Below are 15111 nucleotides of genomic sequence, written 5' to 3' on the forward strand. Positions count from 1 at the left end.
TCCTTACATATGAACTTGGAAAGTCGGACCAACAGTCAGTGAGACGCATGCCATGTTCAATTTTGATACGATGGATCAAATGTACTCTCCATCGATCAAATGTTCGAATATTTAGATTTGGATACGAACGAAAAAAATCCATACCATGTTCAGATTTGATTTCTAAACTCACAATCCGGATTTGGTTCAAATCTGACTTTTAAATTTACATTTGAAACCACCTTTTAAATACACAATCAAATGTGGACTGTGCTATAATATACTAGGAACGAACTTTCAAAACGTATGGCTATTGAATATTTATTTAAAACTGAATTTAAATGGCAAGCTAATTGATTATTTGCTTAAAACTGAAACCAAGTCCAAATCTCATTAGATTCATTTATTAATTCTAAATACATTAAACATAATTCTGGATCAAAATCTCATGGGACGTTAATTTTTTTTTTCTATATCTAATGTTTTCCCAAGTAAGTTGGTCATATATAATATTGGAATTCGATCTATCACTATTTCTGGTATTGATTGACCATGAGCCCACTTGATTTGCCTGGCTTTGTATAGAAATGCAAACAAGGGATGTCTCGACTTTGTATAGAAATGCAAAGGAGAGGTGCAGAGGGGACACGTTCCTTTTTATGCAACGATGGCACGTCTTCAAGAACAATTAAGGGTGTTTGATCACTTGAATTTTGATTCAACAAAAAAAAAAAAAAATCCAGAATCGTAATTCCTTCTCAAACTGAAATGAAATCAAAATTATAGATTTCAGTTTTTAAATTTTAGAAACAAAATACGTCGTTTGTTTAATAATTATAAGTTCTTAACATGATTCTAAAGTTTCATTATTCTCGATCTATCAAACACCCCGTAATTCTAAAGTTTCGTCAATATGTCAAACACCCCGTGATGTCATTTGACACACTTACAATGTAAAAATGATTTGGTCGGATATGGGCAGTTTAGATCCGGTATTTGCTGAAAACAGAAAAGAAGCAAAATAAAATATCGGGCGCCAACGCACACAAAATGGATAAGATGGAGAAAGCTGATTTTGTTTTAATATGGTTCAATTATGAAAGAAGGCGCTTCTCAGCTTGCCTTTCTTTTTTAAAGTTTATTTTTGTCAGCGTCATCTTATCCAGATATTTAGAGAAATCCACGGTTCTAGTCAATGGGCCAGACCAACATGCCGCCCGAGAAAGGGAACTGGCGCTCGCGGGTGGGGAGAAACATCAGGTTCTCTCTCTCTCTCTCATCGTTCTTCCCTTCTTCAATGTTTCCGGTTTCATGAAATGCTATTTCGGAGATAAGTTATCGATGTTAATCTCATATCACATTCGGATTTTGCTTCTCATCAATGGGAAGATGGCGGAAATGAAGGGTGAGTTTCGGGGTTCAGAAAATAGCATCGCTAATAGGTCGTGCCTGCTGGTGTCGGTAGTTTGATATGTTGTCGTTTTGGTTGCGTGTTTTTTTTTTGTCGTGAAATGGGTTTTGGGTGACGCCTCAAGCCTTCCGTGGTGAGGATGTTTCCTTGCACAATCTTCAAGGGTCATATTTCAGGCGCAACATTTTTGTTCCCGAGCGTCTTCACCATTCTCGGATGTTTAGGCGGTCGTTAAACCTATTAATGTGAACATCTCCCATCAATGTCTGTGAGATAACGATATTGGTTGTTTTGTGTTGTTTCTTGGACATTCTTCGCCATAATCCTTGTTTTCCCCTTTTCTTTTGTTTATATCTCGTAAGGATGGGTGTTTTAGTTTCTTTCTCGTGCATCAGAATGGATTAGCATGTCTACTGTCCTAGTGGTGGAAAAAGAACTTGTGTTGTACTTTTCTTCCGCTGTTCGGGTGAATTTTTGTCTGTTCTGTCTAATTCGTAATACCTGTAAGTTCAAAAGGAGACAAATTTGAAAGAGATAAAAAATCTTGCCTGTTTTTTGTTATAAACTGGTAGGTTTTTCCTGTCCTCAACAGCAGCAGAAAGAACAAGAACAAGTATTAGAACTAACAGCAATAATACTAACAATAGTCATCGTAACTGAGAAGGTTGACTGTTGTTTAACTGCGTATAGCGATGATAGTGTTATATGAGTTGCATAACACAAGAACAACTTACGTTGTCTGGCTATTGAGATTGTGAGTTTACGATAATATTTTCATAGCTTTTAGGCTTGATTTATAGCTATAATGAAATCCTAACGTCCAATCAGCATGTGGGTTCAGCTTTGAGATTGAATAAAGCAACACTTACGCTTGGTTTATGAGTTATGATGTCCTGTAGGTTATTGTGAGCTTGACAACTTGACCGTGCCAGATGAGCCGGGCTCTATGGAATGTAAACTGTTACTTATAGAAGCTACTGTATAAATGCCACCTTGTCAACGAAGGGTGAAAATTGTAACCCATGTGTTGATTAGATTAAAGTTGGAACGCCCATTGAGTTACATTTTTTTAGAAATTTGGAAATGTCTCTTTCTCTAGTCTCTTATATGGACCCGGTTTTGATTTTTTAAAGCATATTTGCTACAACCATCTGGGGTTAACAACCTTTTTTCACTTTTCGGTTAAGCGTATTTTAGTAGTTTTTCAAGTTGGAATGGCAGAAGATTTGTTCTGTGTTGCAGACTGTAAATGTTTTCTATTTCTTCTTAGTTGTAGGCCTTGGTAGCAGTGGGCAACTCCATGCAGACCTTTCAGAAATTTGCTTGTGCTACCTTTGTTCTATTGTTTCCTTGCTTTTGAAAGCACTGAATGGTATTGGAGTTGCGGTTGCAAGGAATTTGTGTGTGTTAGCCCCCTTTACACTGGATGCTCTTTTTATACCAGGAACAGTGTTAAATGCTCGCCATCTATCTCAATCAAAATCAAATATCAGACATATAAATTAAATTTATTACAAACTTTAATGAACATCCTATGCCTCCTACAGTTTTTCAATTAGTTATAAATGCTGGATAGAACTGGTGTTCATTTGCCTGCAACATTTTCGTGTTTGTGTGAGTGAGAGAAGTGTTGCATCCAACTGCTTTGGTGAGAGCTGAAGCACCTCACTTCTCTCTTTCCTTTTCCCATAGGGTCCAGGGCTGCTTTGGTGTGAGCTCAATATACATCGTCTAGTGCGGTGTGCCCACTCTATACAACATAGAGACATAGTGCCTATTAGAATCAATCTGACTGATAGACACAGAATTTCATGTTAGTGCCACCCAACCGGCTATTCTATTCTTTTTGGGGCTATGCAACATTTTCACGTTGTTAAATATATTATCCCTTATTAACATGGTGTAAGGTGGTTGTGGTTGTTGTGCCTCTAATTTTATTCATGTAGTTGGTTTCAACTTGATTGTTAGAGCATCGATGGCTGGCTTTGTTCATTTTTCTCTTGCCCTACTGGTTTAGAATTTTGTTTTTTTCATTAATTTTATATAGTGATTATTCTAATGTAGGTGATATGAAGCAGATCTAACGGGTGAAAAGAGTCTTCACAGTAAATAGACTAGAGACCGACATACAGCCTACAGGCCCTGAAGTCTTATGGAGAGTGAAGTTTTTCAGTCTGAGAAAATGAATAACACCAGTATGGGCTTTCAACTTGTCTCACTAATTAGGTCTGCTTAAAGTAGCTTCATTTATTCATCTTGAGCTCCCTCGTAAGCTCCCTTTGTTAATTTTAAAATGGGAGAAAATTGGTTTTATGATTGTATAATTTATAAAATGGATTATTTCATAGAATTTTTGCTGTTAAAATATCATTATCTGGTGGAAGGTATAGAATGTAGTCAATAATGTGTTTGTAAAAACAAAGATTGCTCAGATTAATGTCATGGAATATTTCTTGCTTGGTGTAGAGGCTCTTTGCATTGTATCATACAAACAGTTCTTTATGGAAATATAATGTTTATTATTTTCTCATTAGGACATGTTCAAGACAATGTCAACCAATTCTGTTGTCCATGAACTATGATTGAGTCCATAAGGTGTTATAGTTGCTGCAGTTGCCAACATGACATGATTAAGAAAGTTACAAAAATAAAAAGGAGATGTGCATAAAATTAAGGATCTCATGCAAAGGTAGATTTCTATAACAAAGGCCTAAATCAGTAAATAAATAAAAACAAAGCTGGGAAGTTATCTCATTTCATCTAATCTAAATTAAGTTATGAAGTGTCCCATTTGATTTGTCTTGGATATAATGATGTATTTCATTCTTAGCTGTGCAACACTGAAAAAATGAGTTTATATTCTTGAATGCAAAGTTGATTGTTCAATTGAGAGGTACAACATGAGATCTGTGACTGGAGGCTACAGTCTATTCGGTGGAATTAACCGTTGTAAAATTTTCTTTTGTTGCTAAATTGACCTTCATTAAATCACTTATAAGTTTTTATGAATGACATTTTCATTAAGGAGAACTTTCAGTGAAATTTATGTTACTTTCCTTCTAGATGCAAATTATCAATTAAAAGGGATAACTGGATAGGTTAGTTCAGTTCAAGATAGCTGTATATGGGTGAACAATATTCTAACAAACTTAGTGTGATATTCATTGAATATAGCCAGACAAATAGTTGTACTTGTGCCAATGTACCAGTCTCTTTGTCAAGACAAAGGATGATGTTTGATTTTTCTGTAGTTAATGATTTTTTGTGTAAAAGTGAGATAACTTGGATGTTGTCTGTGCTACGTATAGTCATTGCTTATAAGAGATTAAAGCTACTCTAGATGTTTGCTTATAGTCGTTGCTTATAAGATATAAGACAGAAAATTTATTTTAGACTTTGGGGCATTACTGGACATTGAATGGAAGAAACTTGATATCTTGGAGAAACAGGGATAAGATGACCCATGGCCTTAGAATATATGAAACATGAGTAGTTGGTGTTGAGGGCTCCCAAAACCTTTCCTGATCACAATAAACTGATGAAGGCAGATGATGTCTATTGTGAAAGAGCATTGCAAATTTCTGATGCGTAAAAATACTAAAAAGATCCAGCCTCCAAAAGCACTGATTATACGACAAAAATATTAAGTACACTATTGACAGGTTATAGTGTTTGACATCCTCTCTCCCACTGGGTGCATGTATGTTTTCAGAAATGAAGTTGTGATGGGTTGTTCTTCACAGAAAGTCCTCTTACGCGTTTAAGTTTCATGTTATTGATGTAATAAATTCCAAATCTGCTAGATATATCAAGGTTCATTAAAAAAAAAAACAGGCATGTATGCAATAGGCAGCGGTTTTCCATTGCAGTAATGTGCATAAATTATTTTATGTGTTATTTAGGAACTTCACAGATATCAAGATCAAACATTCTATGTGGCATTTATGCAACAGTTGGCAATGGTTGTTGGTTACTTTGCTGGTCGGGTCAAGGCCAGTATATACAAATTGGTGATGTAATTCCTAGAATACAATCAATGAAACATTGGAGAGTTTGGCACCCTGGAGCTTGTGATGTACATGGTGCATGCTTGCTAAAAGTATAAGGCGTTGAAATAGTTAGCGGTTCATTAAGTTTGTAAGTTGACAATTAGCATGGTACTTGCTTGGTGAGAGCACCAATACTACCTTGCATGCGTGCACCATTCAGACTTGCTGCAGGAATCTCGCATACTGGTGCTGCCACATTGTTGATCACCAAGTACAACAGTCTTGTAAATCATTATCGTAGTTTGCCATTGCCTGTTTGAAACTTTGAACAATACAAATTTTAAGAACTCAATAATGGCTTAAATTCTTCCAATTTCCTGCATTTATGGAATATGCAAGCCATTTGAGATGCTTATAGTTTTATGCTGGTGCTTCCTGATAAAAGATCCCAAAAACTGGAATTCAACCATCAACATCAAGTGCCATGCATAGGGGCTGAATGAGATACCTGGACTTTAAAGAGTCAGAAAACCACAAAGAAAACAGAAAATTGAAGCTTATATTAATGAGACTAATGTGTGGAGTAGATTGTATTTTCTTCTCTCTGGTCAATTTCTAATCATATTCCTAAGTATTGGTAGCACACAGCATAGTTCTGTTGAATAGTAAGAGCTCATCTGGTGAAACTTATATGCATTATTGATCTTGAAGATGCCAAAATGCAAAAGGATTGAGACTTGTGCTCATTGTTTTTGACCCTATCGTTTTTATTTTTTAACAGATGATCAGTCCTTAGTTCTTGGGTCAGTGATCCGCCTTTATGCCTTTGGTGTCCTAGACATGGGAGTCAAAGGAGTGACAGTGTTGCTGCTTCGATTTTTTTATTCTCACTGATGCATGCGTTGGCTAGGAATTTGCGTAGGTTTATAGATATCTTGTTTATTACACTAATACTTATTGTTGACGAGGAACCAAATAAGCTTTAGAAATCTTGAGAATGCAATGCTGTTTTTCCTGTCCTCATGCACCAACCAGAGAATACCCTTTGCTTGACTGCAAGATTATGACCCTTTTATATGGAAAATTTGTTTGTGTTCAATTGATGCCTTGATGTAGTTTTGGTTGTTCCAGTAAAATGATGAAAGTGGTGTAGGTCGTCTTGATGGGGATGAATCAGGCAACTCTTTGCTTGGCATGGAAGCTAATGAAGGCTTGAATGCTCATACTTGCAAAGGTGGGGATATCAACATGGAAGCACCCATATTGATGGATGATCTCATCCTAGCGGGAGGTTTAGGTGCAACAGATGATATAGGTAGTGCATTTCCGGCTGCTGTTGACTTTACAGATTTTGAAGAATCTTTGTGCTATGCCAGGGGCTATGAAGAGCTTGAAGTTGATGAATCTGGCACTGGCTTGGGTTCGAATATTTGTAAAAGTGGAGATATCAATATGGAAGCTCCCATTTCAATGGATGATCTCATCCGAGCTGGAGGCCTAGGTGCAACAGATGATATTGGATGTGCCATTCCTGGTTCTGTTGACTGTACAAATGTTGAGGCTGCGCATGGCTACTCTGAGGAATATGAAGAACCACGAGAGGATGAATATGTTTGTCAAGGAGATGAACCAAGCTTGGAGTCTGCCTTAAGTTCTGATGATCTTGTCCGTGCTGGTGGTTTTGGAGCCAAAGATGATTTAAGCAGCTTCCTTCCGGCTGCAATTGATTCCACTGATTTTGAGGCATCTCTTCGAGACGCCAGAGACTATGAGGAACCTCAAGGGGAAGTGTCAAGGCCGGGCCTCGGATGGTTGGATGGTCATGCATCGGACACTTATTGACCTTGCCATCTGAAAAATGGAGGGGACTTGTGATGTTGCAAATGGCTCGATTATCTTGTGTAACTTTTGACTATTGTGGTGTATAGGGTGCGTAGAGGAAATGTTTCGGGATACGTTTTGGTAATTGATGAGCATGGTCAAACTTCCGTGGCACACTTCAAGTTCCCGAGTCAGAGAAAAGTCAAACTCTGATTGTTCTCACACAAGGCATGCATTGCTGTCAAAGCTAGGAATAACTTGTTCTTAAAACTGGTGATGCTCTGTTTATGGCATGCACGAGGTGCTATGGCTCTTGGCCATTTTTCCTTTAATGGGCATGCCTTTCAGGGGTTAAACGTGGATGAGCCCTGACCACATGTCTAGGAGAACAATGCTGTGGGAAGTCCGTGCAATGGGGCAGGTCTTGGCTTGATGCAGGGTTTTGACCTCAACATTCTTCGAAACTTCCCATTTTAATCATCTGTTCTCTAGCTGTGCTCGTGCTGGCACCTTAAGTTGATGGTGCATCCCTGTATATGTTCACCCACTTGTTTGAAACATAGCAAAGTGGTTTGGTCGTCCTCCATAACCTATTGTTGGCAAGTGGCATAAAAAATGATTTGTCAGTTTTTGTTCTTGAGAACCTTGAAGCCAATCCTTTTAGTCAGGTAGGCAGCATTTAGGATGATAGATTGTTGTGTTATTTAATTCCTCTCTGTTTGGCTGGTGGCTTTGGGCTGAGCTGTGGTACCTGCATGAAGGTGCCCAAGGTCGGGTAAACCTTCTCAATTATCTTGGTATTGCGTGTGCACATCGACTTTGAGTTTGATCCGGTTCTCCGTGTTGCATTTTAGAAACCAATCAATTTTTGACTTGATTGTGCATCTGAAATTGCTAGCCGAATGCAACGTTTTAATCCTTTTTCCATTTCTCTCTCTTACAAGCAAGCAGGGGTTAAGCAGATTTTTCGAGTTAGGGGAAAACTTTAAACTTAACTGGTGACTGAAGCGGTAGCCGGTAGTCTCTTATCTACAGCTCCTTGATTCTTGCAGGTACTCCACGCCTCAGGGCATGGAATGGCAAGGATTGACCATGACAGTCATGGGCATTGAACTGTGACTGCTCTTCTGGCAGCCATGCAGAATTATGCCCGATTCCATTGGATCTATATAGCCATGGCGCATACCGAACAAGAAAGTTAGCCAAACAGACTAACTCAATTTTCGAGACACACTATCTGCATACAACCCGAAGGTTGTTGTGTTTGGTAGCTTGTGATGACTTGTCTCAGACAACCTGTCTGAGTGAGTTAATCAATTAGACATGTGGTCTCAAACCATTCATCTGATCATTACGTTTCCTTTTGTTTTTTGGGCAATGGATGTGATGTCTCAGATTTTATGTTCAACGTTTGCTTGTGGATGATGAAAAAGGAAGAGTTAGATTGCATGTAAGGACATGAATTATTTACGTAACAACCAAAGTGCCACTGAAAATAATATGTCATTGTTAAATGTTAACATATAAAAAATCCATAGAACTTTAGATTATGACCAAATTTTCAAATATCATAAATATAAATAATAATCCATAAAGTGGATGAGCTTTTATGCATAAAAAAATACGAAAAAGTCCCATGGCCCTCTGAGAATTTTGAAAGGACCTCATTATCCTTTCCTCAAATTGTAAACATGAATGGCTTTAAAAGGAAAAATCTTGCTCCGCCAACACAACACACTCTCTATAAAGATTGTGAGCTCATGATAAAAGAAAGTGAATGTAGAAACGCTTTAGTTAATGGCACTACAAAGAAAGAGCTATAGAGATGGCAGACAAATTGTCTAAGTTTTCATGTAGTTCTGAAGTATCATTTTATGAACTCATCAACGACAAATTATTGGGATGCATATTCAAGGCTATCATATCAGTAAACCATTTGTGGAAGAGATATTTAAGCCCAAAAGCTTCCCCCGTCAAATTACAATACTGGGTCTGAAACAGAGAACGTCGAAGCTATCACTAACAGAATAATCATAATGAGGATGCCGTTCGGTTGATCGATCCTTTTTATTATCTGACAGTGCTATACATAACCAGAAAGACCGCACATTATGGAGGTAATGAGGTTGTTGGGACTCACCTTCTGTGGTTAACATTATAAAACTCAGCAAAGTTTTAATTTCCGGCATTAATAGGAATCCTTACGTATAGCAGTAAAACCAACATAGCATGGCCTTCTGTTTCAACTGAAATCTAGCGTGAAAAACAATACTTCACATTACCAAATATGAATTATAAAATATACTCATATATTCTATATATTACGAAATAACTGCTCAAAAGCACAAAAAATGAAAACACGAAACCAAGTTCTGGGCTAAATTCACATTGTTACGACCTATGCATTTCAGGATTCATCCTGAGAAATAGTAAACAGTGCGCATTCTCCTCATCAAAATTACAGGCTAGAATGTCGTCACGTGGAAGTCGTTCGATGTGCAGGGACTCTGGTTAGAATCAGCCACACAAAGATCGCCCCAACGATGCCATTGTCACACCTACCCACTAGAACAAAACAACATCGAGCCTACTCCACGATATTGCAGACAAGATGTCTGTAGAATGCTAATTCAGTAGGATGGTGAGCTTCTACTTAGACTTTATGGGTTATCAAAGTTAGCCATTCATTGCAATTGCCAACTTGCACCGCCCTACACCGCTGTTTCCTTCTTTCATCCTTTTGGGTAGTCACAAGGGGTCTGCTCATAGATTGTATTGCAGCTGTGATGTGATATGACTGCTAAATGAATATAAAACCAGGGCGTCAGCAATTGAGCATGAGCAAGAAGGTCTAGTGTGACTGTGTAAGCAGCATGTCCTGCTGTAAGGCTGAAATATTTTTCTTTTTTTTTAAACCACTCAGATTCTGATCTGCATCTTGGCAAGATACTGAGGCCAGAACTGCCCACTGGAAAGCAAAACCAGCTTCAACGATGTAGGGAGATCCCCATCATGCATTCCAAATGGTTCTTTATCAGTTTGGTAACAGTCACAAATTGTCCTATTCAAATATGCATCCCTAAGAAATCCATTGGGTGGGCCTACGTATATCGGTGATTGTACATTTGGCATATAGTTTGTTCTCAGGATTATGCTTTCAAAATCAACTTGGTATCCTTCACAAATTGTCCTGACAGGGAAAGACATCATAGGGCTGTGTAGGTCATTCTCACCAGATTGGGTGCAGCAGTGAATTTACTTGGTCAGGAAACATCTCCTAGATACAGATACAAAGTAGCATTCACACTTTCTCTCTTTCTTTCTCTCTCTGCCTCTGGTCTGGATGATACTTACATGGGGTAGCCTGGTCCCAGAGCTCATGACCTGACAACTGGTCAACAAAATCAAGCTACATGCTATGGGGAGGAAAAGAGCAGACAGAAAACATGGCCTTGAATGTAGATCCACTATCACTAACTTGCCTAGGATTAAACACCCGAGCCACAAAACGTCTGCTGCCTTAAATTAATGCTAGCTTTATCGGTGATTTGATGGGTTCACTTTTCTAGAAGCGATTAATCCTGCCCAATGTACCGTGTAATTACCAGAAGGCTAGCCATGGTTGGTTTGACATATGCCAATAAGACTGTAATTTTCTTTATCTGACGACAAGAAAACACCTTCGTGTGGTTTCAGAATTTCAGTAACAGACTTGAAAGTGCTGCATTTGATTTTAGAATTTCAGTAACAGACTGATGACACGATCTTTTCTGGATTTCAGATTGTTTTCTCTTTGATTTCCTCGCACTCAGTTGCTAACGAATGTTTTAGTTTGTTGACTCTTTACTCTGTGTTTTCCTTGCACTTAGATGTCATCCAGTTCATGATGTCTGTGGTTTTCAGAGAAGAGATGCAGTTTCAGCTCTATCTCTTTACTGCGAAACAATTTCTCAATGTGTTGCACCATCTTGCTGAAAAAATTACAATTTCCTTGCACTTAGATGTCATCCAGTTCATGATGTCTGTGGTTTTCACAGAAGAGATGCAGTTTCAGCTCTGTCTCTTTACTGCGAAACAATTTCTCAATGTGTTGCACCATCTTGCTGAAAAAATTACAATCATCTTAAAAATTGGCCTACTGATCCAATATCCATTGCAAAGGTCACTATTCCAATTCTTATTCCCAAAAACATTATAACTGAGATAATTGTTCTAGCATCGCTGAGGTCAATCCAAATACAAGAGGAGAAACATTCACAAGGACAGCAACAGCATGCGACAACCAGATCAGATTGGTTATCTGGTTTCTTCCAGGCTTTGAATGATTACAATCATTTAGGTGTGGTAAGACAAATTAGTACAGTGAACAATTCTTAAACAATAGTAAAAACAAGAGCTGACAGGCTGTATGGAACCAAATAATTCTGAATAAGCAACAAGTTTAGGAGCTTTTTGTGTGTCTCACAAGTCTAAGATGACTTTAGGTAGACAAAGCAAGGACTAGAAGTGGCACATTGACATGACACTAAAAAAAATTAAGACCTTGCCTAGAGGAGGGTGAGATGAGATTAGCCTTTATTGGGACATTAGGCTCAAAGTGTCGGCAACACTAAGAACTCATCATGTCTACATCTTCTACGCCTTGCGGACTCATAATTAGGGCCTTTGGTGGGTCAGGTCAGGCTGAAGCTTTTGCCTACAACTTAAAAATAGCCTGCCCAAAAGTGAACTGACCCATTTGGGCCTAATGGACTTATGTGTGTGCGTGTGTGTTTGTGTGCGCGTGCACGCACAACACACCGGTCTCATGCAAGGTACCCCATTTGTGAAAATGCCAAACTCATGATGCTTTGTGAGACGGATCTAGCAGATAGTCTTGAGTTCAGCATGTCACATTGGTCCAGTCTGTTAAATCTGAAAAAGGAGGAACACCAAATCTTGAGATTTTTGGTACTTTGTGAGACATTAATCTTCATTTGAAGAACCTTGGTACCATTCTTGCACGATACAATCTACTAACTCGAAACGTTTTTCTTTCTTTTCTTGACAAAAGCACCTTGTAGATCAAACCCGGAGGGCCTAACGAACAATTAAAGAAAAATGTGAAAGCCTTGTGGCTTTTATCACTATGGCATGATTTAATTAATCACCCGCAGGGCATAGTAAAAACTAAACTAGAATGCCAAAGCCCATGTAGTCTAATTTTAATTATCACGGCATAGTTCATTATTTTGCAGCCTTTCAATGCAAAGACCGTCTGGTTTTTCTCTATCGATCATCTTACAGTTGATTTTGTCGGGGAAGGACAAAGAGAGAGACTGTGAAACCATAGCCAGAGGTTATATTATTGTAATAGAACCTTATAAGTACATTTAGCATGATTTATTTGAAAGCAGTGATGCTTTATATCATGTCGTTTTTGTCAAGCAGTCAAGTTTTACATGTTTGTTAATCATTGATTTTTCAAGTTTAAGGCTAGGATTACGTGATTTAGAACTTATTTTCTATAAAAAAATATATCGGGAGATCGTATCTGTAAGGGACCAATATCTATGAAAAAATAAAGTTTCTGCAAGTGGGTGTAGATCCCTGTATATGTATATATATTTCAAAAATCTAACTGTGTAGATGGATCCAAGATGTTGAAACTTATAAGATTGAAGCAAGTGAACTTCATATATATAGATAAGGTTTTATAAATTCTTAAAACTCAACCATCTTAGTTTGCTTGGCTCTTAAATTCAGTTTTGACGTCAAGTTTTCATGACTTTTCATTAATATAATTTGGATTCACTTATATGATTAAAATTATGAAAACAACTTAAGTTACTTAGAGGCACACTTGGAGAGGCATTACCTAATGATCCTTCTATATACACACACACAAGATGCCTGTCATTTCGGGCCGACCTGTTGAATCTAAACAGAGAAAAGGGAAAACAAAAAATCTGGTTGTTTTGGCACATTCTGAAACATTACTCTTTAAAGATCTTCAACAGCACTTCTTACACAACATAATCGGCTGATATAACCATATCCAGAGGGTAACCAACAACGTAAAAGTGTGAAAACCATGTCTCCCTCTCCCTCTCTCTCCACACACACACACACACATATATATAACCAAATTTGAGTTGACCCGAAGTCCAACACATTAGGTGCGCATACAGAAAGAATGGTCTAAAAATAAAGGCACCTTCTGCAGCCATGCCCAAAACGGAGGCTGGTGAAAGCCCTACTAAACAGCCGCAACACCAGCACCAGCAAACACTTGTGACTGATGTCTAGGCAGTAGGAAGCAAGCAAAGAAACTTCAACAGCAAAAATTTTAGATATATAGTTGTTGATTGCCCACCCTCAATAACTTTTGAACGTGGATCCAACACTGGCATGGCAGCAGTAATGGAGACAGGCATATATGCTCACCTACACACATAAACGCCCACCATTCTAGGCAAGCTACCGTCTCTTCAAAGGCTAGAGAAGCAGTCCAAGATTACAGCCGAGTAGTCATCCCAAGTAGGGATACGAATGATTCGGTCATGAAAGTGCAGTAACATATAGAAGCAACAGAGGCACATGTGACCTTGTATGGGCGACTGCCCACACAGACCCATATAAATTACTTACTTATATATTAGTGTCCCATGACAAATTTTGCTTAGTCATTTACTTATCTACATGTTGGTGCACCTCCGCCATTGATTTTTCAATGGTTCTGCTCATCAACTACAAATCTCTAGCTTCATTGTTGACATATTTAATTCAACCATGACTAGTAACATGAGTTCATATACTTTTTTATCAAATCAGACTGATTGAGTATCTGTTTATCAACATTCCAATCAACTAATTCTTATTCTGCTCGATTTTAATAACACTTGTTAGAACCCAAACAAAGTTGAGATCAGTAGTGAGTCATGGTAGGAAAAGACTGACATGATGAGTGGATAGCGTTGCTTTTCTAGGTCATGTAGATCCTCGGCTTAGATCTTCCAGAGTCAGGATCCATCCCCATGGGAGACCAGAAAAACAAAAGAAATCGCGTCAAAGAAAGCAGCCTAGCTGGGTGATGAGTGGACCTAGCTATGGCTGTGAGATGAATAAAAATTATTTGTATATCAAATCAGTAACCTAATCCCACCACAGGATATGCTACATAAATTATACATGGTCATGGCTGGATAGTAGCGGGGGAGCACCTCCCCTTGAAACCATTGGCGGATGTGGAGGTGCACACAGACATGCATGCACACGTAACCCATACATGTGCATGAGCAAATAAAGGGAGACATGCATTTATAGGGCAGGGTTTCCTAAACCCGGTCCAAGGGACAATAAGACATGATAGGAATGGAATGTAGCAAGATATGGGACATTGATTATTGTGCAAACGTTGGTCGGGGTAACAGGAATTAAAGGGTCATGGACAACATCATCACTATTATCATTATATTGTCATTATTGACATTATGTTGATGCTGCTGATAATGATGATATATATATATATATATATATATATATATATATATATATATATATATATATATATATAATATATATATATATATATATATATATATATATATATATATATATATATATATATATATATATATATATATATATATATATATATATATATTGGGTGATACCAATTGTTTATGGAAGTGCAAGGTCAAGTTCCAATAGGAAAACAGATAGCTATCATACTCTGGTATACCAAACTTTGAGGTAATCTATTCTAATGAGATTAAATAGTAAAAATTAAGTTACAAACATAAAAGCTAAGTTGTTTTTCCAAGAGTCAGATGTGCCCTAAAAAAAAACATAAGATTTACTTAAAAGACTCATTTTTTCTCCTCTCTCTTCTTTTTGAAGGGTATCTCTGGCCCTTGAAAAACAATTTTA

At 37.8% G+C, this 15111-nt stretch overlaps 1 protein-coding gene across 7 annotated transcripts; it reads left to right on the forward strand.

Annotated features, from left to right (window-relative positions):
- The first annotated feature begins 1097 nt into the window (after positions 1–1097).
- Positions 1098–8011, forward strand: LOC116256784 (uncharacterized). 7 transcript variants are annotated; one of them, XM_031633271.2, is made up of 3 exons: positions 1098–1239; positions 3455–3585; positions 6533–8011. In XM_031633271.2, the coding sequence occupies exons 2-3, from the start codon at positions 3543–3545 to the stop codon at positions 7219–7221; spliced, it is 732 nt and encodes a 243-aa protein (XP_031489131.1). In that variant the 5' UTR covers positions 1098–1239; positions 3455–3542; the 3' UTR covers positions 7222–8011. The 7 variants fall into 7 exon arrangements, with proteins under 7 accessions (XP_031489131.1, XP_031489145.1, XP_031489139.1 ...); XM_031633285.2 differs by having other exon boundaries at positions 1150–1239; positions 3469–3585; XM_031633279.2 differs by lacking the exon at positions 1098–1239 and adding an exon at positions 1246–1384.
- Positions 8012–15111: the final 7100 nt, after the last annotated feature.

Source organism: Nymphaea colorata, chromosome 1, assembly GCF_008831285.2.
Source record: "Nymphaea colorata isolate Beijing-Zhang1983 chromosome 1, ASM883128v2, whole genome shotgun sequence".
Lineage (NCBI taxonomy): Eukaryota > Viridiplantae > Streptophyta > Magnoliopsida > Nymphaeales > Nymphaeaceae > Nymphaea > Nymphaea colorata.